We start from the raw sequence: 25,515 nt of genomic DNA, 5'->3' as shown, positions 1-25,515 counted from the left end.
TTTGCTGTACTTCTGTTGCCTGTTTTCTTATGATGCAGCCCCCATACGCTGCTGTGTGATTCCCGCCACAATTACAACACTTGACCTGTTCATTTTCTCCACATTGTCCATATTCATGCTCCCCTCCACACCTTCCACATCTCATCTTAGCATGACACACACTACTATGTGCCCATAGCGTTGGCACTTGAAACAACGTACTGGGGGTGGCACGTAAGCTCTAACATAGAAGCTTAGATACCCAATCATGATTCTCTCTGGTAGGACCTCCTCTGCAAATTGCACTAGCACGGATTCGCTCTCAGTCTTTTCACCGTTCCTAAATGCCATCATTCTTTTCATCGTAGTGACAGTTCCTCCTTTTATTTCTCTTTTCAGATCATCTAAATGTTCTCCTCTTGGGATTCCTGTCACGATTCCTCTTGCCCCCTTTCGTTCTCCCACTTCGTTTTTTTCCTTTATTATTTTGTTGCACAGTTTTTGCAATCGCATTGCTTTGTTCTTTTGCTCTCCATTTTTGCATTTAATCAACAGCCGTCCGTCCCTGAGCACCTTGGCTATCTCCACCTCTCCAATGTCCTTCTTTAATCCCTCAACCAGTGTCATCAAACTAATGTCATTCATATCTTGGTTTGATTTAAATGTATAAATGATCTTATATTCATCCATCATAACCTTTTTCCTCTTATCAACCTCTTCATGGTCTTCATGCACTCTTAGCACTCGACTTTCCTTCACTCCCCTTCTTTCCTCTCTCCCCTCTAGTCCTATCCATTTCCATACTATCCTCATACATCCCGTCACTATCCCCTTCCATCTCGATCCAGTCACAAAACAGCTTATGCTCAACCGCCAAAATAGATTTAGATACTCCCGCCGCCGCCAAATTCACTCCAAATGTTTGGTAGTTCCGCGTCTCTCCTTCCGGAAGCTTCCTCGTCATCGAGGTGTTCTCAACTGCGGAACAAATGTTGGCCAAACACGTGTTTCACTGGGACAATAAAGAGTGGTGCACACTTCCTTCAAACACGCGTTTCACTGGGACAATAGTGAGTGGTGCACACTTCCTTCGCCCGGCCAAAGAACAAGATAAAAAGTCCCATTTAAGAGTTGCTGGTGTAACAATAGGAAGAATATATTCCACTCCTCTCTTGTACACGCGGCTTATGAGGTAATATACATGATATATTTGCATATTATTTATCTTATTTACCTCATATGTTGTTCGAAGCTAACCTGCTAGCGTTAGCCCGCTAGCAGGCCTTTGTAGCAAATGCGAGCGTTTTTTTTGAGGAGTGTATTTTATATGTTCTCTATGAGAATTATATTGACTTATTTAATACTTTAACTGTTTTTTGTTGTATATTACAGTCACGCTTAACATCATTAAATATTTGTTACTAGAAAGAAACGATCGTCTCGTAATTTAAGTCTGGAATAAGTCACATGGTATAATAATAATACATTTTATTTGGTATAGCGCTTTTCAGTGCACTCAAATATGCTTTACAGGATGAAAAAAAAATATTATTGTTATTGTAATGACAGTGTAATATAATGTATTATTGCAGTGGTCTGCTTTATGTTGGTGTCAACTTTATTAGCAATAAATACAAATGATGTTTGCACGCACTTCTATTACCTTGATAACATCCATCCATCCATTTCCTACCGCTTGTCCCTATTTGTGGTTGCGAGGGGGGGCGGGGGGTGTTGGAGCCTATCTCAGCTGCTTTCGGGCAGACATATGGAAATTAAATCAACTGATGTTTGTTATTACGAATACACTATTTGCACAATTGTAAGCGAATAATGCTTATTCAGTCGGACTAAAATAAATATTTAATTAAATAAATGTTAAATATTAAAAATAGCTTTAATATACTGCACACAAAATGAATTTGCATCAATATTTTGTATGTAGTCGAAACATGAGGTACCCAAATATTCTAAAAATATGTTTATATTTATAAATTCGTATATATATATATATATATATATATATATATATATACATATATATATATATGTGTATATATATATATATATACATATATATATATATATATATATATATATATGTGTGTATATATATATATATATATATATATATATATATATATATATATATGTGTATATATATATATATATATATACATATATATATATATATATGTGTATATATATATGTGTATATGTATATATTTATATATATTTATATATATACTCACTGGCCCTTGTTCCAAGTGCTTCGCTGCACTTCCGTTTGTTTTCTGTTGGGTTAAAAATGTTGCTTTCGCAGAAGAAAGTTAAAGTAGCAATAATTGTCACACACACACTAGGTGTGGTGAAATGTGTCCTCTGCATTTGACCCATCCCCTTGATCACCCCCTGAGAGGTGAGGGGAGCAGTGGGCAGCAGCGGTGCCGCGTCCGGGAATCATTTATGGTGATTTAACCCCCAATCACAACCCTTGATGCTGAGTGCCAAGCAGGGAGGTAATGGAGAACAAGGAGAGGATATTGCGTGTAAAAGTAAAGCCAACCGACCACAGCTCTGTAGTCCTGGTCACCGTTGACGTGAGGTGGGACTATTTTGGAGGTGCACGTCAAGGTTGGCTGGTAGGTTGGTAGTGGGAGGAGCCAGTTGGCGTCACTTGATGCTGCAGCACAATGACACTTTATACGTGCAGACTGACTTCATGCAGTCATGACGGTATTAAAATCCCAGCAGGAGGTTTTCTATAAGTTGTTACTTTTTAATCAATAATTAATGTAAATGCAGAAAACAGGATCAATTACACAATTCATAATAATCAATAACTGATGATTATTCCATGTGTAGAAGAACATCACCACAAAGTGGTGTCAGTTCACTTGGAAAATATTATATTTGATAGACAAAACATATTTGACACATCTGAGCTGAAGTTTGTTTGTGTTGTCTTGCGGACGTCCAACAGATGAACGCTCGTCAAGAAGAACGTCCCCTTCAGCAGCAGGAGGATCCACAGCCCCCCCACATTAAAGAGGAAGAGGAGGAAGTGTGGATCAGTCAGGAGGGAGAGTGTCCTGTAGGGCAGGAGGAGGCTGATCTCAGCAAGTTTCCACTGACTGTTGTCTCTGTGAAGACTGAAGAGCATGAAGACAAAGCAGCTGAGTCCTCACAGCTTCATCACAGTCCAAGTAAGCACAACATCCACATATCATCTAATACAATGTTTGTGACACATGTTCATCCGGGGGACACATTTATCACTAAAGATGGAGATATGTTTGCTTTTTAACACCACCATTTAAAAATGAATGCTCATCAATCGTGTGAATAAGTGAAGTGAATTATATTTATATAGCACTTTTCTCTAGTGACTCAAAGCGCTTTTACATAGTAAAACCAATATCTAAGTTACATTTAAACCAGTGTGGGTGGCACTGGGAGCAGGTGGGTAAAGTGTCTTGCCCAAAGACACAACGGCAGTGACTAGGATGGTGGAAGCGGGGATCGAACCTGGAACCCTCAAGTTCCTGGCACGGCCACTCTACCAACCGACAGCGCGCTTGCTTCCGCTGACGTGGCGGTCCTCAAGTGATGGCGGGATAAGAGCGCACCGTCACAATACACAAAACATCGGCAGAAAGCAATAATCTATAAAAAAATCAAGCAAACTGGAGTTTTGACCCAGAGAAGGCAGGTCGGTTATAAAACCAAAAACTCTGCATCCCAGGCACCCGCGGACTTAAGGAAATGCACGTTCTTTTTGATTTCAATGCGTATAAAGACATTAAAAGTGTATTAATGCCAACACTGGTTATTTATGTGATTATCAGACAGCAGTCATTTCCATTAGACAATATTCAAATATAGGTGGGAGTGTTGTAACCATACCAATACTTTGGTACCGGTACTAAAAATTATTTTGGTACTTTTCTCAATAAAGGGGACCACAAAAATGGCATTATTGGTTTTATTTTAACAAAAAAACTTAAGATACATTAAACATATGTTTCTAATTGCAGTTAAGTCTTTAATTGAAATAGTGAACATATTAGACAACTTGTTCTTTAGCAGTAAGTATACAAACAAATACTCCTAATTATTTAGCTGACGTAAGCAGTAACATATTGTGTCATTTATACACCTATTATTTTGTCAACATTATTAAGGACAAGTGGTAGAAAATGAACTATTAATCTACTTGTTCATTTACTGTTAGTATCTGCTTATTTTCTCTTTTAAAGGGGAACATTATCACAATTTCTGAAGGGTTAAAACCAATAAAAATCAGTTCCCAGTGGCTTATTTTATTTTTCAAAGTTTTTCTCAAAATTTTACCCATCACGCCATATCCCGAAAAACAGCTTCAAAGTTCCTGATTTTAACTGTCGTTATATCCACCCGTCCATTATCCTGTGACGTCACAGCGTGATCACACAGAAACAAACATGGCGGATAGCACAGAAAGGTATAGCGATATTATCTCGGATTCAGACTAGGATTTCAGCGCCGTAAGCGATTCAACAGATTATGCATGTATTGAAATGGATGGTTGGAGTGTGGAGGCAGGTAGTGAAAACGAAATTGAAGAAGAAACTGAAGCTATTTAGCCATATCATGACAGACAGCAGCAACGAGGACGAATTTGACGATCGCCTTCTAACCAACGTTTGGTAAGTGTTTGTTTGGCATTAAAAGTGGGTGGAGGGAAAGGCTGGATGCAAATATAGCTACAAATGAGGCATAATGATGCAATATGTACATATAGCTAGCCTAAAGAGCATGTTAGCATTGATTAGCTTGCAGTCATGCCGTGACCAAATATGTCTGATTAGCACATAAGTCAATAACATCAACAAAACTCACCTTTGTGGATTCAAGCACAACCTTATAAGTTTGGTGGACAAAATGAGACAGAAAAAGAAGTGGCATAAATCATATCCAGGGGGTTTACCTCGCTCGTCTGCGGGAAGAGACTGCCGTCCTCCCTGAATAGCTCGCACTCGGGCAGATTCAGTAGTTGCCTATTTAACAATTTTGCAGATTTTGTTGACTTTATCGTTGGAAATGCATCTGCTTTGAGTGTCGCAGGATATCCACACATTCTTGTGTGGATATCAGAAAAATAACAGAGTTGATTTGACTTGGTGCGTGTAATAAGATTGAGAAAATGGCGGATCGCTTCATGTTGTGACGTCACGGGTGAAAGGTCATCGCTCGACAGGCTATCAATTGAAAGGCGTTTAAATCGCCAAATTCACTCATATAGAGTTCGGAAATCGGTTAAAAAAATATGGTCTTTTTTCTGCACCATCAAGGTATATATTGAGGCTTACATGGGTCTGCTGATAATCTTCCCCTTTAACATTTTCTGTCTACACTTCTGTTAAAATGTAATAATCACTTATTCTTCTGTTGTTGGATGCTTTACATTACTATGTGGATGATACCACAAATGTGGGTATCAATCCGATACCAAGTAGTTACAGGATCATACATTGGTCATCTGCAAAGTCCTCATGTATTCAGGGACATATTTCCTGAGTTTATAAACATAATATACATTTTAAAAAAACGAAAGAAAATGTTGTGATGCCAAAAAATATAGACGTAATCATAGTAGTATCGACTAAATACTGCCGAAGGTGGATGGACGTTAGCCGCTAGCTAGCTAGCATGTCTTAAAGCACGTCTTCCTGAGGGAGTTTCAGTGTTATAACTTCACCTTTATCTTTACTTTTTACACCAAAATGCGTCAATTCTCCCTTTTCTGTCTCCACACTGTGTCTGCTTGTAAGTACTCCATGAGTGTGTGCCGCCGAACATGCTCGTCTGCTTATAAACCACCAATGTCACAACGTGACTTCGACGCATGAAGCGTGGGATAACGTGAACAGTTGTGGAACTTTCTAACAAACAGTATTGTGGCCAAACCGCTCCATTTTTGTTTCATCTGACATCACATGGACAAAGATAAGACCTTCTGGAGGAAAGTTCTGTAGTCAGATGAAACAAAAATGAAGCTGTTTGGCCACAAAACCCAGCAATATGTTTGGAGGACAAAAGGTGAGTCCTTTAATCCTTGGAACATCATCCCTACCGTCAAGCATGGTGGTGGTGGTGTTATGCTCTGGGTCTGTTTTGCTTCCAATGGAACTGCTGCTTTAAATGAGACAATGAAAAAGGAGGATTACCTCCAAATTCTTCGGGACAACCTAAAATCATCAGCCTGGAGGTTGGGTCTTGGACGCAGTTGGGTGTTCCAACAGGACAATGACCCCAAACACACATCAAAAGTGGTAAAGGAATGTCTAAATCAGGCTAGAATTAAGATTTTAGAATGGCCTTCCCAAAGTCCTGACTTAAACATGTGGACAATGCTGAAGAAACAAGTCTATGTCAAAAAAACAACACATTTAGCTGAACTGCACCAATCTTTTCAAGAGAAGTGGTCAAAAATTCGAGCAGAAGCTTGTGGATGGCTACCAAAAGCGTCTTTTTGCAGTGAAACTTGCCAAGGGACATGTAAGCAAATATTAACATTGCTGTATGTACACTTTTGACCCAGCACATTTGCTCACATGTACAGTAGACCCATAATAAATTCATAAAAGAAGCAAACTTCATGAATGTTTTTAGTGAGCAACAAGTATGTGCTCCAATCACTACATCACAAATAAATAAGAGTTGTAGAAATGATTGGAAACTCAAGACAGCCATGACATTATGTTCTTTACAGGTGTATGGAAACTTTTGATTGCGACTCTATATATGCATGTGTATATGTATATATATCCATCCATTTTCTACCGCTTATCGCTTTCAGAGTCGCAGGGTGCTGGAGCCTATCTTAGTTACAATTGGGTATATATATATGTATATATATGTATATATATATATATATATATACATATATATACATATATATATATATATATATATGTATATGTATATGTATATGTATATGTATGTATATATATATATATGTATATGTATATGTATCTATATATATATATATATATATATATATATATATATATATATATATATATATATGTATATATATGTATATGTATATGTATATATATATATATATATATATATATATATATATATATATATATATGTATATGTATATGTGTGTGTGTGTGTGTGTGTGTATGTGTAAATATATGTATGTGTAAATATATGTATATTTACACATATATACATACATATATATATATATACATATATATGTATGTATGTATGTATATATATTAGGGGTGTGGGAAAAATCAATTCGAATTTGAATTGTGATGCTCACGTTGTGCGATTCAGAATCGATTCTCATTTTTAAAAAATCAATGTTTTGTTTCTTTTTATCAATCCAACAAAACAATACACAGCAATACCATAACAATGCAATCCAATTCCAAAACCAAACCTGACCCAGCAACACTCAGAACTGCAATAAACAGATTAATTGAGAGGAGACACAACACAGAACAAACCAACAGTAGTGAAACAAAAATGAATATTATCAACAACAGTATCATTATTAGTTATAATTTCAGCTGAAATTCTATGTATTGAATGAATACAGAATCATTTTGAATCGGAAAAAAAACGTTTTTGAATCGAGAATCGCGTTGAATCGAAAAAATCGATTAATAATCGAAGCGCGACCCTAAGAATCGATATTGAATCGAATCGTGGGACACTCAAAGATTCTCAGCCCTAATATATATAAATATATATATATATATATCTTTTTTTATTTTTTTATATACTGTATATTTATGTATAATATGTTCATTTTAACAGTCCTGTTGTGATTGATTGAATGCCCTGAGAATTATACTGGATATTCTTTTTTAATTGCCACAAAATAACGTGTAGTATTTTGTTAATTTCTTGCCAAAGATATTTTTATTTTATAGATATTTTCATAGCAGAATATTGTTCTTAGGGCCCTCTGGCCCCCTCATGGAGGACCCCTAAAATCTGTGCCTCTTAAGACCTCACTGTTGGCTTTGTAGGCTCATGTTACTTCTCAACTAGTCAAAGTTGATGCTAATCGACCTGTTTCTTCTCCTTTTTACTGAATGTGAAAGCAAAAGTGAGTCCACAAATAACCGAATCGTAAAGCAGAATCGAAAATTAAATCTGAATTGGTAAAATCTTATCTATTTCCATCCCAGCATGTGTTTGTCTTCTTGTGTCCTGCAGACGTCTGTGAAAAATATCGCCCACCTGAGCAGCAGGAGGGGTCCTCCAGTATGGAGCAGAGGAGGTCACAGTACCTCCACGTGAAAGAAGAGGAGCCACAGCCCCCTCACTTTGAAGATGAAGAAAAACAGCGGCTGTACCCCCACTTTATAGAGGAAGACAAGAGACACCTCATCAGTGTGAAGAGTCAAGGTGATGAGGTCAAAGGTGAAAGTGAGGAGAAGAGAGAGGCGGAGCCTCCAAGCAGCAGTTTAGCAGAATGTGATGGAGACCACTGTGGAGGATCACAAGCAGACAAGCTCTTAGCTCCACTATCAGATAGTGAGGACACAACCTCACACTCTCCTGACACTGATGATGAAGTCTCTAAAGATGATGCAACATGTCACACTGACAACACTCACTTCACATGTCCTACCTGTGACAAAACTTTTAAAGACCATAGTAATCTGAAAAGGCACATGAGTACACACACCGGAGAGAAACCTTTTTCCTGCTCAGAATGTGGGAGAGATTTTAGACTAAAACACATGCTGAAAGTACACATGAGAACACACACTGGAGAAAAACCTTTTTTATGTTCAATCTGCGGTAAAGATTTTACTCAAAAGCACCATTTGAAAACACACATGAGAATACACACTGGAAAAAAACCTTTTTCCTGTTCAATCTGTGGTAAAGATTTTACTCATAGCAACTATTTGAAAATACACATAAGAATACACACTGGAGAAAAACCTTTTTCTTGCTCAGAATGTGGTAAAAGTTTTGTAATAAATCAAAGTTTAAAAGTACATATGAGAACACACACTGGAGAAAAACCTTTTTCATGTTCAATCTGTGGTAAGGTTTTTACTCAAAGGGACCATTTAAAAAAACACATGACAATACACACTGGAGAAAAAACTTTTTCCTGCTCATAATGTGGTAAAAGTTTTGTCATAATACAAAGTTTAAAAGTAAATATGAGAACACACATTGGTGAAAAACCTTTTATATGTTCAGTATGTGGTAAAAGTTTGAATAGAAAGACAGCAATTAAAATTATACATGAGAATGCAATCAGGTGAAAAACCAATCTGCAACAAAAGCTTTGGTCACCTAAACACTCTTACATTACACATGAGAAGACACCCAGGAGAGAAAGTGTTGAGTTGCAGTGTGTGTGGTGAAAGATTGTCTTCTAAGTACCAGTGTAAGAAACACAAGTGTGCTGGTGAGAACTGCAGCAGCAAATGAAACTGCAGGATTTGAAATAAACTGTCCAGACTTTCATTTTGTCTTTCTAACAACATCAGCACATATAACATGTGTGACATTGTTGTGTGTGTAACACAATCTTGTTAATATGATTTTATCATTTATAGATTAGACACTTCAGTTTAGTGCTTTTATTTCAGTCAAGTACATGAGTTAATATACACATTTGTGTATTTTAAGATAAACAACAATTTGACTGAAAGGGTGAAAATAAACTACATAAAATATGTTACATACAATAAACATTTTAAGTGTAGATATTTATAATTCAGTTTTATACTTATTCATAAGTGTTTTGTATAAGTTTTTTGAACAATGAAGTGTTACATATTTTATTTTCTAATTGTAGATAATTGCATAGATGAACTCCTTTACATGATGTACATATTTGTTTTACATGTGTTCATACCTTTGCTTTTGAGTACACATAAATCCCTCTTAGTTCATATTTACTGGTTCACATCTGAAACATCTTCTGGACCACTTCTGGAAGCATATTATTATTTACTTTATACATCATTTGAACAGTTGTCTTTTATACAAGATCATTTACTTTTAAAATGTGTGACTTTATGAATCATTTGTTGGGTCTCTCTAATCCATTCTATTAGTTGTCTTTATTACTTTTTGTGTAATATGATGATTGATGTGTGATTGTTTTATATGTATGTCCCCAGACTTTTATGCAATAAACAATGTATGTTTCAACTGAAGTTGGGTACAATAATTCTAGTTAATATTTGTAAGTATGTATTTTATTCTATTCAGTACTGCACTCAATTGTTTTTTTTACTTTTTTTTTTTTTGTATGATTTACAAGTAGTGTCCAGCTTACTTCATCATCTATATTAACTCCTAAAAATGTGACTACCTTTATTATTTTAATTTCAATATTATCCATAATAATTTGTGTTTTACATTTTTACAATCTCCAAATATGATATATTTAGTTTTATTGAAGTTTAGTGACAGTTTATTGATGTGCAGACAACATTTTTTGATAAAGTTCTCACTGGATAAAATGAGATGAGAGATAAATCAAGCAGTAATGAAGGCGAAGAATGTATAGTTACACTCAGTAGTGACAATTAAAGATACTTTCATCCTGTTGATTTAAGCAAAAAAAAGAGTAAAGTGTAATATTCCAAAAATAGAAGAATATTAATATCAGCAGTCAATATTCCAACATTGTGACGCTGACCTATGGTAAAAAACATATTTATTTTTAAAGACTTTATGAGAGTGATGTAATTTTCAGAATCAGAAATACTTTATTAATCCCCGAGGGGAAATAAAAAAAAGAGTGGGGGAAGAGTGGATCGTGAGATCGACAGGCGGATCGGTGCGGCGTCTTCAGTAATGCGGACGTTGTACCGATCCGTTGTGGTGAAGAAGGAGCTGAGCCGGAAGGCAAAGCTCTCAATTTACCGGTCGATCTACGTTCCCATCCTCACCTATGGTCATGAGCTTTGGGTTATGACCGAAAGGACAAGATCACGGGTACAAGCGGCCCAAATGAGTTTCCTCCGCCGGGTGGCGGGGCTCTCCCTTAGAGATAGGGTGAGAAGCTCTGCCATCCGGGAGGAACTCAAAGTAAAGCCGCTGCTCCTCCACATGGAGAGGAGCCAGATGAGGTGGTTCGGGCATCTGGTCAGGATGCCACCCGAACGCCTCCCTAGGGAGGTGTTTAGGGCACGTCCAGCTGGTAGGAGGCCACGGGGAAGACCCAGGACACGTTGGGAAGACTATGTCTCCCGGCTGGCCTGGGAACGCCTCGGGATCCCCCGGGAAGAGCTAGACGAAGTGGCTTGTTTAGAGGGAAGTCTGGGCTTCCCTGCTTAGGCTGCTGCCCCCGCGACCCGACCTCGGATAAGTGGAAGATGATGGATGGATGGATGGATGGATGGATGGATGGGAAATAAAAAATGTCAGCACTGTTATAAACATGTGAATATTAAGTGTAATAATGTATGTGTGGAGAGACGCAGCCGACGAGCCGACAGCGGGCTGAGAAACATGATTGTCCTGACAAAAATGGAGGCCAGGAGGCGGGGCATGCAGCAGAGGGGAGAGGCGTGACGCACGCAGGGCGGCAGGAAAACAGCAATCAGCGCTAGGTGCGTACACCACACAGCTGCGCTCAATCACATCATCTGCTCCTGCAGCATAAAAAGGGGGAAGGAGGAACATTCAGGGGGAAGTAGGAGAAGGAACCCGCTGACGAGACCGACCACGAGCAACGAACGATCAGACCTGAGAGACGATGAGTCCCCGCCACGGACGCAAACCCCGGACACCGCGAACAGAAGCAGGAAACGCCCGCGCACTGCAAAGTGCGGCGACAAGAAGGCAAGAGAATGACATGATGATTGAAGCAATAAATCAGAGTCAAAGCTGTTATGATGCGTCATGTGTTGGATGGCACTGCAACTCACACCAGGACGGCGGGAAGCCCGTCACAGTATATTAATACAATAATAAAATGCTACGTTTGGGGATGTGTAATATTGTTTTGAAGAACATCCTGAATGTTTTCATGCTAGAATAGTTTTAATCAGTAGAGAGTGGAAGAAAAATGAGGCAGTAATGACGATAATAATGGTTTGTTTTAAGCCTGTTTATGAATAGTTAAAAGATCATTTAAAAAAAAAAATGGAGCTTACATCCTCAGTGAGCTGAACTCCAGCAGTAAAAAATAGATAAATAATTTGGAAAGGTCAGAAGTCAAATGTTTCTTCAGCGGCCGTTGGAAAGAATGCATACATTTTGTTTTGACGTCCTTGAACCTGCTTTTTACTTTCCGTCAATGCGGATTAAGAACACATTAGTGATCAAAACACATCACTTACTTAGGATCAAGTGTGAGTGTAAAGTGTTGTGATTGTGTGAAAATGTGCGAAAGAACGAGGAGGAACTTTGTCCAACAAAAGAGGAGAAGGAGCGTTAGTTGTGTTACACAGAACATGTTTGTTTACTTCTTACACTCACATTTTTACTAACTTTGTATTTATGTTACCACCATTCTTAAATATGTTGTATGTAAAAATGTTGAGAAGATGTAAAAATGTGTTAATCTAGTTTATTTGTAAAATAAATTGTTTTCCTGAATTATATTATCCTCCCTTTATCCAGACAGTCATTAGGACAAAATACCCTGGGAGGAATTTGCCCTTTAAAAAGAGAAACCTATTCACTGTGGCAGGACAGTATCAAGATGCATTTATCACATTTGTATAATCGGCTATGAGGCATTTTATTGTCATTGTACAGCACTTACCTTTGGGCTGATACTGAGGGCGACTGTGTTGACCAGTTTGATGATTGAATGTCCACTTCTGTAGAAATGTGTTTGGATATGACAATCCCTTTATTCCAAGCTATCAAAATGAAATGAAATGTAGGTTCTAGAACATTATGTATGCTGACCTTGGCTTGAATGGCACATTTTCACAGCAGCGAGAGCTGACCACACACCACACCACACGCTCCAAAACGGTTTGTCTTCCATGCAATCACCCCCCAGTGTTCCCAGCTGAACCCAATTAAAGGAGGCTACCATGGCAACCACACCACAGCAACGGTCCCATCCCTGTCAACACTTCCTGGTTCTCAAGAGGAAGTGGGCGGAGCAATCTGCCGAATAGGAAATTCAGCATGAACTGAAGCCAGCAATCAATCAGTGAAAACAAAATAAAAACAATATAAACAAATAAGGAAATTTGGCTCCAACATATCCCTTTAATTCCTGTCCGTTTGCTATTAGACTTCTGGCATTCCACTGAACCATCAACATGGCGTTGGATTGTGGTCACATGACTCCGTTTCGTCTCCTCTCTGTAGTTCACCTTGCACCTGTTCCCAAGATAGTTATTTTACATTTAAAAACTTTGCTACTGCTTTGACGATTATTTTCATCTTCTCACTCTTATTTCTTGCCTGTTCTGTACAGTTTATTACGTATGTCTTCTTTCTATTTCCAGCAGACTAGTAGAACTTCTTAGGTGTATTGCTGCCCTCCACAGTCTATTAACGAAATGTCCTCCTTCTGTCCTATGGCCCACACTACAGACTTGGACACAAACAGGATAGAAAGTAAAAAGTAGCTTTAAAGGGGAACATTATCACAATTTCAAAAGGGTTAAAAACAATAAAAAATCAGTTCCCAGTGGCTTGTTGTATTTTTTGAAGTCTTTTTCAAAAAATCCCTAGAAAAAGCTTTAAAGTTCTTGATTTTCGCTATTTGCGATGCAACGGTCCATTTCCCTGTGACGTCATACAGGGCTGCCAATACAAACAACATGACGGTTACCACAGCAAGATATAGCGACATTAGCTCGGATTCAGACTCGGATTTCAGCGGTTTAAGCGATTCAACAGATTACGCGTGTATTGAAACAGATGGTCCGAGTATGGAGGCAGATAGCGAAAAATAAATTGAAGAAGAAATTGAAGCTATTGAGCGAATAGCTATTGATGCTATTAGGCCATAGCGTGGTTGTACCTAATGAAGTGGCCCATAGCATGGCTGCCTTATTAGCATCGCCGGTAAAATGTGCGGACCAAACGATCAGGACTTTCGTATCTTGTGACACTGGAGCAACTTAAATCCGTCGATTGGTAAGTGTTTGTTTCGCATTAAATGTGGGTATCTAGTTTCAAATGTAGATACAGCTAGTGTAAATAGCATGTTAGCATCGATTAGCGTAGCATGTTAGCATCGATTAGCTGGCAGTCATGCCGTGACCAAATATGTCTGATTAGCACATAAGTCAACAACATCAACAAAACGCACCTTTGTGATTTCATTGACATAATCATTGCAAATGTATCTGCAGGTTATCCATACATCTCTGTGCCATGTCTGTCTTAGCATCGCCGGTCAAATTTGCAGACACTTTGGTACATTCAATGGGGGTCTGGCGGCAGATTTCTTGCCAGTGGTGCAACTTGAATCCCTCCCTGTTAGTGTTGTTACACCCTCCGACAACACACCCACCAGGCATGATGTCTCCAAGGTTCCAAAAAATAGTCGAAAAAATAACAGAGCTGAGACCCGGTGTTTGTAATGTGAAAATGAATATGGCAGGTGTGTTACCTCGGTGACGTCACATTCTGACGTCATCGCTAAAAGATCGATAAACAGAAAGGCGTTTAATTTGCCAAAATTCACCCATTTAGAGTTGGGAAATCGGTTAAAAAAATACATGGTCTTTTTTCTGCAACATCAAGGTATATATTGACGCTTACATAGGTTTGGTGATAATGTTCCCCTTTAATGCAGATTATTTTCATCCAGCTTATTTTCCTCCTTTCCACTATCGGATAAAAATATTGACTGAAAACGATCTGCCATTATTACCTTTCATGGAACAATACATGGGTGTGATCGGAATGTCTACAGAAGAAACCTCTGCCTCTTCCTCTCTGCTCTGCAGATCCTCAGATTCCTCTGAACAAATAATACCCAGTATGTCACAGAATTGAATACATGTGTTGATTGTGGAATGTATTGAAGGCATAAATAATATTCATCCGTACTGTTGTTGTGTTTATCTCAACTTACCATCCTCATCACTGCCGTCTGTGTCGTACTTCGGATTTGTTTTTTTCTTTCTGTGTCTCGGGGGTACGGGTTCATTATCAGAATCAATGTCGAAGCTGGAGGTCTCCTCTGCCTGCTTGGCATACCGGCATGCCTGGTTGTATGAATCTATAAAAGAGATATACTTTTTTGCACTACCATAAATAATAATAATTATATTGGTTATTTCAGTACTGTGCCACAGCAAACAGGCCAAAAAGCATAATACCTGTATACGATTTTGAAAACACCCTAATGGCATGTTTTTGTCAGAGTTTCTTGTCTGGAAGCTGGCGGTTCTTCACACGCTTTGATGCTCCAGTCCTTGGCCAGTAGGCATACAAAGACTGCAACAGTATCAGGTAAACAAGAACATGTACACCATGATGAACATTGTTGTACGGGCACCGATGTGTACCGAAACAGGCCTACAAACCTCATTGCTGCTTTCCACCCACGATTGGTGAACAACGGAAACAGCTGCTTGGTGACCCGGAGCTTGGTGAGCATCCATCTCCCCAAGTCTCTTGACTATTTGCACAACAGGTTTCTGTCCTGATCGCACGAGTCGTTTTAGTATTTGCATGTAGTTTTCGAAAGGAAATGCTGAGCAGTGGTCCAAGGTACCGCATGTTTCAGCTACTTGAGATAAATGGATCAGCGAGTGGACGTTGTACACTAGAAATTCATTTCCATAGAGTTGGCGGCCTTTGGAAACAAAGTGCACCAAAAGTTCATGCGCATACTTCCGATACTCGTCATTTCCAGCTGTATATGGACATACGAGGATCGCAACAGCAACAGAAAAGCACATGAAATGTGTATACAAATCCTCTCTGAGAATGCCCCCAAGGCATGTCTTCCCAGTGTAAAAGAGAAACTGCCTATTTTCAGTGGCTTTCCAGTGACTTATCTCCAGTAAGCTACGAGGCTTGGGTGCAAAACAGCTTGGGAAGTGCTTCTTCAGACCCAGCAGTCTCTCGTTGATTTGCTTGATCTGATTGGCTGACAGGCGGACATTTCGGTTTCCTGTCGTCAAGGCTAGAATCATTCTTTTCATCACACCTAGACACACCTGATGCATATAGTCAATTGGGAATGACCTCACCATGTCTATGGGCAGCTGGCAAAGGATGGAGACACCATGGTGATGCTGTGCTTGTGTCTGGCTCCTGAACGATTCATCAGTGCGCAGCTCAATGTCTGTCACAGTTTGGTATGTTATCCTCCCATTCCACACTCCACGCTGAGTGCAGTTGTCACAGCCATAATAGCCACTAAACTGCTTGATCCGTTTGACAAACGCCTTGGCTGGGGCGTCACATACAAAGCTCCTTACGGTTATGCCAATAGTCTTTTCGCCAATTTTCAATCAGACATTGAGGAGTCTTGTTCACGAGTGAAGGAAGAGTGGATCGTGAGATCGACAGGCGGATCGGTGCGGCGTCTTCAGTAATGCGGACGTTGTACCGGTCCGTTGTGGTGAAGAAGGAGCTGAGCCGGAAGGCAAAGCTCTCAATTTACCGGTCGATCTACGTTCCCATCCTCACCTATGGTCATGAGCTTTGGGTCATGACCGAAAGGATAAGATCACGGGTACAAGCGGCCGAAATGAGTTTCCTCCGCCGTGTGGCGGGGCTCTCCCTTAGAGATAGGGTGAGAAGCTCTGCCATCCGGGAGGAACTCAAAGTAAAGCCGCTGCTCCTTCACATCGAGAGGAGCCAGATGAGGTGGTTCGGGCATCTGGTCAGGATGCCACCCGAACGCCTCCCTAGGGAGGTGTTTAGGGCACGTCCAACCGGTAGGAGGCCACGGGGAAGACCCAGGACACGTTGGGAAGACTATGTCTCCCGGCTGGCCTGGGAACGCCTCGAGATCCCCCGGGAAGAGCTAGACGAAGTGGCTGGGGAGAGGGAAGTCTGGGTTTCCCTGCTTAGGCTGTTGCCCCCGCGACCCGACCTCAGATGAGCGGAGGATGATGGATGGACATTGAGGAGTGGACTTAAATCTTGGACGGTTTCCAATAAAAAGTCTAAGTCCGTTGGTTTTGACTTCCAAGTGTCAGTACCACTGGAAAAACCTGCAATGGTTCCAGATTCATTATGGCACACAAAACTGGCCGTAATGATGACCATGATGTACTTTTGAACAGATCGAGGCCATCAATATTGAAAGATAGTTCCAATGTATCAACTGTCTTTTGTATGTTTCTAGGGTACTTTTAAAGTTGCTTTTGCAGCTGTTGCTCCAAGCCGAAATAAAAATAATCCATGCCAGATACGGTCTCAATTGATACCATTTTGTCTGTTTTCAATAGTGTACGTGCTGTACATGGGAGGTCAGGATGGCCCGGCTGCCTCAAGAGTTTGAGCAAGCTGTCAACTGCATTGTTTTTGACTTGAAACTCAGTTGCCCACACTCCAAGCCCACCTGCTAAACTACTGTCCGGTTCCATGTTATCCTCAGAATCAGATGACAGCGTGACCTGTTGGTGGATGATATCCCAGGCATCACCATCACGGCTTTGATCAGCATCACCTTCACTGTCATTTTGATCAGAATCATCGCCACTACCACCAGCATAAGTGGAGCTGTCATCAATAGTAGGCTTTGCTGGAACATCTATGGCTGCTTCTTGTTGGATGTTCTCTGCAGCGACAAAGTCAAGTGAACTGTCATCATCATTTCCACTTTCAGGACCAGGTACCTGGTTCAGTGCCAGTGGTTTCTGTGCTCTCTTGGCAGCCATCCACTTTCGCTTGTACTCACGACGTTGGCTTTTCTGGTCCATGCCTTGGCAGTTAATGTTCGGAGATTGTGTAAAAAACATGCTATAATGGCCCAGAGCCGGCCCGAGGCATAAGCGAACTAAGCGCTTGCTTAGGGCCCCGCGGCCACCAAGGGGCCCCCAAAAGCAATGAACAAAAATGTTTTATTTTTTGCATGTGTAACGGAGGTCATTTATGATCTCAATTGCTTACTGCCTTACTACTGTTCTTATTTTAATGTCATTTTATATAATTTATTACATTTACACATTATGTAATGTGACTCTTTATTTCACAATTTTTATTATTCTAAGTTCGGTACTGTCATTTCCTACATTTTTTATGGTCATTGAACATCACATGTCACAGCAGACTTCCAGGCTGAGACACGAGTGTGTCGTCAGTCTTTTGTCTTCCACGTGACGCTAAGTTGTACTTTCTGGCGTCTCTGAATTAGCTTTCAGCTAACTTATTAGCAGGCTAGCTGTAGGCCTAAAAGAGACATAATTATGTTAAGTTTTGTTTAGTTGTATTTCTGTACAGGTCAATGAATGTAAAGAGGCTGATTTGAAACTCACTGTGATTGTTTTCACCAGGTATTGTGTATTTTTTTGTCGTGTGTTAATGTGTTAGTCAGTCTGTTGTCTTCCACGTGACGGTTTATAAATGTAAAGTGGCTGATTGGAGACTCACTATGATTGTTTTCACCAGAATAAACCATGTTTGAGTCGGAAACGTGACTGGGTGTCGTCTTTTGGGGAAAAACACAAGACAAAGGAGTACTACATCGCTACACATGTACGAGTCTGACTGATGATTTCTAAATGATCAAAGATATACTTTTGTACAAAAACACAATTTTAGGTCAACTGAGTGCTGCTGCTGATCTAAGCCGAGCGAGTCTTCCTGCCTCTCTTTAAATGTCAAAGCTCTCTACCTGCTGCACCTGTGACGTTTGCCGCCTGCCTTGAAATGCCAGTGCGCACTGGGCATCAAAAGCGCAGATAGAGGCAAAACAATGTCACAAAAAAGGACATATCCTTCCAGCCGCATCACCAGACAGATTTCACTGGGGCACGTGCCCCAGTGTTGATCTGCAGTGTCCCAGTAAAAATTTCACCAATAAAAAAAACGCTTCAGAGTTTTAAGTCTACATAACATAGACCACAGCGCACATACTACTTCGTATGGTAATTGATTGCTACTGTTTTCACTTCACTAACAATGAGCACCTGGCTAATTAATATGGTAATTTATTCACGTGTGGAGACTTCAGTTGAGAGAGACAGAGAGAGACAGAGAGAGAGAGGATGAGAATCACTGTTCAGGTAGGTAACGTCAGCCGACAACAATTTGTTAATTATATTATTTAGATTTTGATTTGACTCAAACTGTAATTCCTAGATGGATATCAGAAAGTTATTTGCCCGCAGCAGGGAAGAAGCAGCAGGAATGAGAGATGTAAGTGAAGTCCTAGCTAGCTAGGCAACATCACTGTCTTAAGTTGATGCTAAGTTAGCTAACGTTATTCCTTGTATGAAGACAAACATATTCATTTGCTGTACGAGCTGTCGGGGGAATTTCCAATGAAGATGAAACATCATGTTGGTTATTGTCTGCTGCTTCTGCATCAATGATGATTTGGAGTCAGCATGTGTGAGTTGAGTGCTTCTCAAATGCTTTATCTTCAGCAAGAAAAACATTTTTCCATATCATCAAGTCGTAAGCCAAATTTTTAAATCATTCAAGTTTATTTCACAGAAAAATAGCACAGTAGACTTGTCTTGTTAATCGCTGTGACTTTGACTAAAATAATCTTGTTTTGTCACCAGAAAAATGGCTACAGCTAAAGCATCTGCTTTTGTTTCCAGAAAAAAAAACATTTCTCTATTTGTTACCAGAAAGATGGCTGAAAATATCGGGTTTTGTTGCCCCATTTAAAAAAAATATATTTCCATGTCTGTCCCGAGTCCTCCTCCAACGTGTTAGTCGGTTTGCCTTTTGCTAAAATACTCACTAATAGTCACTAGAAATATGGCTAAAAATATCTGGTTTTGTTGCCACAATTTGATATTTTTCTCCCTAAACTTTTTTTTTCATGCACACATGTGACTGCGACTCACTGAAAATGACACACAATCCACTTTTATGTCACGACCCAGCAGTTGGGAACCACTGGTCAACTGTATAACAGTTACTGTAATATAAATATTTCAAAAAGATTCATTGCTCTTCCTTTTTGCTTTTACCAGTAGCAGTTTAGAAGTCTGGAGTAAAAAAGTGCACAAGTAGGCCAAATGCATGAGTTCATTTCAGGTGGTTCATCAAAGATCCATACTGATATGATTTCATAGTTTAAAGCACTATTTATGTATTTTTTATGATAAATAAGTGCTAAAAATGTTTTTGCTTAAGCTCACATGAATTTGTTGTGCCCCAGTACAGTATTAGGTCTAGTGTATCCTTCAGGTGCATCATGTTACCTTGTTTCTGGTAACTCTGTTCATTATTATTGTTTAAGTATTTGCTTGATATTTAACTTAATTATGTTGGTTTTTGTACAATTGAATGTGTTTCGTTTTATATATATTTAAGTGATTTTATTGTTGCACTTTGTTTTTCTTGCATTACGAATTATTTTTGCACATTGCTGTTTCAGGTGTTTGTTATCAAAAATAATAAAGTGAATCAGAATCACCTTTATTGTCCTATTATGTTTAACACACATGGAATTTAACTTCAGTAGACTGCGCTCTCTTTATACAAAGTAAACATGAAATATGAACAATTAACTAAAACTATAAATTAGTAATTAAAGACTAATATGTACAAGACTGATGAGACAAGATGACATTTGTACTGTAAATACAAAGCTTTATCACTTGGACTGTTCAACCCCAGGCCACTCTTGTAGCTGAATGTTTTCTACATTTTAAAATTAGGAAGTATATATGGCACTCTGGACATCATTCCTTCATTCATTGGTATTATTTATGTTCTTAACTGGGCCACCAGTTATAAATGACATGTCATTTGTAAAGACATGCCAGGCTGACAATAGGATCATGTAAACACTGCCAGAGCCGCAATGAGTTTATAGGAGGTGTGTGAATGATCAACAATCAATATTATTGGCAGAAATAGAGGGCCCCAAAATCAAATTTTGCTTAGGGCCCAATGAAGACTGCCTAGAAGCCTTGATCGGTCACAAAAGCTTCTGTTGCAGATTGAACAGGAATGTCATTTTTCACCAGTGTGTGTTCTAGTGTGTCTTTTCAAATCTTGACTTCGTGTAAAACCTTTACCACAGATTGAACAGGAAAAAGGTTTTTCACCAGTGTGTGTTCTCTTGTGTCTTTTCAAATGTTGACTTCGTGTAAAACATTTACCACAGGTTGAACAGGAAAACGGTTTTTCACCAGTGTGTGTTCTCATGTGTACTTTCAAAGTGATTCTTTGTACAAAACTTTTACTACAGATTGAACAGACATAAGGTTTTTCTCCGGTATGTGTTCTCATGTGTACTTTCACATCTTGACTTTGTGTAAAACTTTTACCACAAATTGAACAAGAAAAAGTTTTTTCTCCAGTGTGTGTTCTCATGTGTGTTTTCAGACGACAATGGTATTTAAAGGTTTTGTGACAGTGAGAACATGTGAAGTGAATGTTGTCAGTGTGACATGTTGCATCATCTTTAGAGTCTTCATCATCAGTGTCAGGAGAGTGTGACGTTGTGTCCTCACTATCTGATCGTGGAGCTAAGAGCTTGTCTGCTTGTGATCCTCCACAGTGGTCTCCATCAGCTTCTGTTGTCATGTGTTGTGTTGAGCTGCTGCTTGGAGGCTCCCCCCCTCCCCTCTCCTCACTTTCACCTTTCACCTCATCACCTTCACTCTTCACAATCACATGGAACTCCTCCAACCATTCTTGACTGATGCTGTGTTCCTCCTCTTCCTCTTTAATGTGAGGATTCAGTGGGTCCACTGATTTCTCTTTAAAAAGGGGTGTCAGTGGGTCCTCCTCTTCCTTTTTAAAATGGGGGATCAGTGTGTATTCCTCTTCCATCTTAATGTGGGAGGGCTGTGTTTCCTCCGTCTGCATCCTGAAGCTCCACTTCTGTTGCTAAGGGTGAAGATGTTCTTCACAGACGTCTGCAAGACAAACACAGCATCTCTGCTCAGTCACACAATGCATTCACTACTTTGACATGCACTTAGGAAAAACAAGTTATCGTATGAACTGTCTTGAAATATCAGTGACGCACAAACACGCTGCTCTTTACAACATTATTCACAGGAAAAGAAACAAAAACCAGGACGACAGGAGTTTTTACTATGGATGGACGATATGGTTTAAAAAGGATTTTGCGATGTATTACTTCATATAGAATTACTTATAGAACCATTTTAAAACAGACCCATTGCCTCCTTGCTTGGCACTCAGCATCAAAGGTTGGGGGTTGAATCACCGAATGATTCCCGAGTGCGGCCTCCGCTGCCCTCACCTCCCAGGGGGTGAACTTGGGGATGGGTCAAATGCAGAGGATACTTTCACCACACCTAGTGTGTGACTACTGTTGGGAACTTAACTTTAGCTTACATAGGGACTGTGAATGATTCCAAAAAGTGCAGTTCCCCTTGAAATGAGAAAAACAAGATATCATGTGAAGTGAAGTGAATTATATTTATGTAGCGCTTTTCTCTAGTGACTCAAAGCGCTTTACATAGTGAAACCCAATATCTAAGTTACATTTAAACCAGTGTGGGTGGCACTGGGAGCAGGTGGGTAAAGTGTCTTGCCCAAGGACACAATGGCAGAAGCTGAGATCGAACCAGGAACCCTCAAGTTGCTGGCACGGCCACTCTACCAACCGAGCTATACCGCCCCAAGTAACAAAAACAGAATATATCAATAACAAAATGCCTCATAGCAAATGTAATGAATTCCTCTTAATACTGTCCTTTTTTGGGCTTTACCTTTTAAAGGGCAAAGTCCTCGCAGGGTCTTTTGTCCTAATGACTGTCTGGTTCAAGTGAGAAGACTATAATTTAGAAAAAACAATATTTACAAATGGACAACAATAAGTCACTAATTTTTACAGGTAGCTAAAGTTGGGATATAATTAATATAATGCAGGATGAAGTGATTAAGAAATGTTTAATATAGATAAGAATAGGCCGTGCAACTAATCATATGTGCTGAGTTCCAGTTGAAAGTGGGTGCAAGTTCATGCTCACGCACACACACTCTTATCGCCCACATTCTTCACACTGTTTACGTGGCTTCTTGGCCGAGGTCTGAGGGACAACACCAGACATGAAGTCGGAGTCCAGGGAGAAAAAAAGCACCAGTCAATATCGCACAGAAGGAACCTTCCTGGTGTTACCTGACGGCACGACCAATGAGCTGCGACACCACTACAAAGGCTCCTCCGTGCTCGTGCTCGTACCACCTGGCTTGGTAGCCTCGTACCCGCCTACCAAGCCAAAGACTTAGGTCCAATGATGAAATAGGGCGTAGCTGCTGCTGATTGGACCGACACGCAAATACCACATTTTCAAAACTCCCCGTTGTCAATTAAAAAAATAGTTATGGGCTGCACTTTGGACACACCTGCTGTAGGCTACGAGGAGCGAGCAGCTACACAACAGCTAAGCTAAAACAGCACATTTAAGCATATCGAAAAATTATAGTTGCTTAATACGTACACAAAGTCTCCAAAACAGAAGTCTAATAGAAAGTATCCAGTAACAAACATGTCCGCATTATTCAACGTTCTTTGCCATGAGCTTGACTTCATGAATTATTGTGGCCACCAGGTGTTGGGAAAGATCAAATAGAACTATTGCAAAAACATCCGTCATAAGGTTAGTGTTTTTTTTTATATTTATGTCAATATGTAGAAGCATCCTCAGCCTTCCCGGGAAGGTCCATTCAGGTGTACTGGAGAGGAGTTTACACCGCATAGTCGAACCTCGGATTCAGGAGGAACAGTGTGGTTTTCATCCTGGTCGTGGAACTGTGGACCAGGTCTATACTCTCGGCAGGGTTCTTGAGGGTGCATGGGAGGTTGCCCAACCAGTCTACATGTGTTTTGTGGACTTGGAGAAGGCATTCAACCGTGTCCCTCGGGAAGTCCTGTGGGGAGTGCTCAGAGAGTATGGGGTATCGGACTGTCTGATTGTGGCGGTCCGCTCCCTGTATGATCAGTGCCAGAGCTTGGTCCACTTTTCCAGTGAGGGTTGGACTCCGCCAAAGCGCCGATTCTGTTCAAAACTTTTATAGACAGAATTTCTAGGCGGAGTCAAGGAGTTGAGGGGATCCGGTTTGGTGGCTGCAGGATTAAGTCTCTTCATCTGGCTAGGAACTTTAGCACTAACTGGATCGGTTTGCAGCCGAGTGTGAAGCGACTGGAATGAGAATCAGCACCTCCAAGTCCGAGTCCAAGGTTCTCGTACAGAAAAGGTTGGAGTGCCATCTCCGGGTTGGGGAGGAGACCCTGCCTCCAAGTGGAGGAGTTCAAGTACCTCAGAGTCTTATTCACAAGCGAGGGAAGAGTGGATTGTGAGATCGACAGGCGGATCGGTGCGGCGTCTTCAGTAATGCGGACGCTGTATCGATCCGTTGTGGTGAAGAAGGAGCTGAGCCGGAAGGCAAAGCTCTCAGTTTACCGGTCGATCTACGTTCCCATCCTCACCTATGGTCATGAGCTTTGGGTCATGACCGAAAGGACAAGATCACGGGTACAAGCGGCCGAAATGAGTTTCCTCTGCTGGGTGGCGGAGTTCTCCCTTAGAGATAGGGTAAGAAGGTTTGCCATCCGGGAGGAGCTCAAAGTAAAGCCACTGCTCCTTCACATCGAGAAGTGCCAGATAAGGTGGTTCGGGCATTTGGTCAGGATGCCACCCGAACGCCTCCCTAGGGAGGTGTTTCGGGCATGTCCGACCGATAGGATGCCACGGGAAGACCCAGGACACGTTGGGTAGACTATGTCTCCCGGTTGCCCTGGGAACGCTTCGGTATCCCCCGGGAAGAGCTGGATGAAGTGGCTGGGGAGAGGAAAGACTGGTGTTTCCTTGCTTAGGCTGCTGCCCCCGCGAACCGACCTCAGATAAGCAGAAGACGATGGATAGAAGAATGGATGTGTAACACAACTTGATGTTCCTTGAAAACAGCGTCCAGTAGTTGATGTTGTTGCTCCTTCTCCTCTTTTGTTGGACAAAGTTCCTCCTTGTACTCTGCTGTAGTTTTTTTTTTTCTAACATCACAAATATTTCTTCAACAGCAGCAGTTAGTCGCTGATTCAGCAACACTCACATCATTTGTAATGTAGACATGTTCACACAATAAAAACACTTTACACTTACATTGGATCCCTGCTTTGATGTGTCGATCACTTCCGCCTCTCTTTGTTAGCAGCTAACAAGCTAAGCTAACTAGCGAGCTAGGCTAGCACGTCAAAGTGCACTCAGACTAATGTATCCGCATACAAACAATTAATAAGTACGTTTACTCTGTTAAACGACACACATGTGCACATGTACGTTGTAATTAAGACCTAGAAACCATTATAACCAAAACAACGTAATCTCCGCCAGACGCCATCTTGTTTTGTTTTTCCTCCTGTGTGACGTCATCGAGGTGTTCTCAACCACGGAACAAATGTTGGCCAAACACGTGTTTCACTGGGACAATAGTGAG

General features: G+C 40.3%; 1 protein-coding gene and 1 long non-coding RNA gene across 2 annotated transcripts; one reads left to right on the top strand and one right to left on the bottom strand.

The window, feature by feature from the left end:
* The first annotated feature begins 1,032 nt into the window (after nucleotides 1–1,032).
* Nucleotides 1,033–10,178, top strand: LOC133545210 (gastrula zinc finger protein XlCGF57.1-like). The gene is made up of 3 exons (XM_061890602.1): nucleotides 1,033–1,171; nucleotides 2,963–3,185; nucleotides 8,206–10,178. The coding sequence occupies exons 2-3, from the start codon at nucleotides 2,963–2,965 to the stop codon at nucleotides 9,126–9,128; spliced, it is 1,146 nt and encodes a 381-aa protein (XP_061746586.1). The 5' UTR covers nucleotides 1,033–1,171; the 3' UTR covers nucleotides 9,129–10,178.
* Nucleotides 10,179–19,546: 9,368 nt separating this feature from the next.
* Nucleotides 19,547–25,486, bottom strand: LOC133545211 (uncharacterized). Its single transcript, XR_009804756.1, has 2 exons — nucleotides 25,182–25,486; nucleotides 19,547–21,965 (listed from the first exon to the last, which is right to left on the bottom strand). It is a non-coding gene; the product is annotated as an uncharacterized LOC133545211 (long non-coding RNA).
* Nucleotides 25,487–25,515: the final 29 nt, after the last annotated feature.

The sequence above is a fragment of the Nerophis ophidion genome, linkage group LG28 (assembly GCF_033978795.1).
Source record: "Nerophis ophidion isolate RoL-2023_Sa linkage group LG28, RoL_Noph_v1.0, whole genome shotgun sequence".
NCBI classification, from domain to species: domain Eukaryota; kingdom Metazoa; phylum Chordata; class Actinopteri; order Syngnathiformes; family Syngnathidae; genus Nerophis; species Nerophis ophidion.
This window is presented reverse-complemented; position numbering and strand designations above follow the sequence as displayed.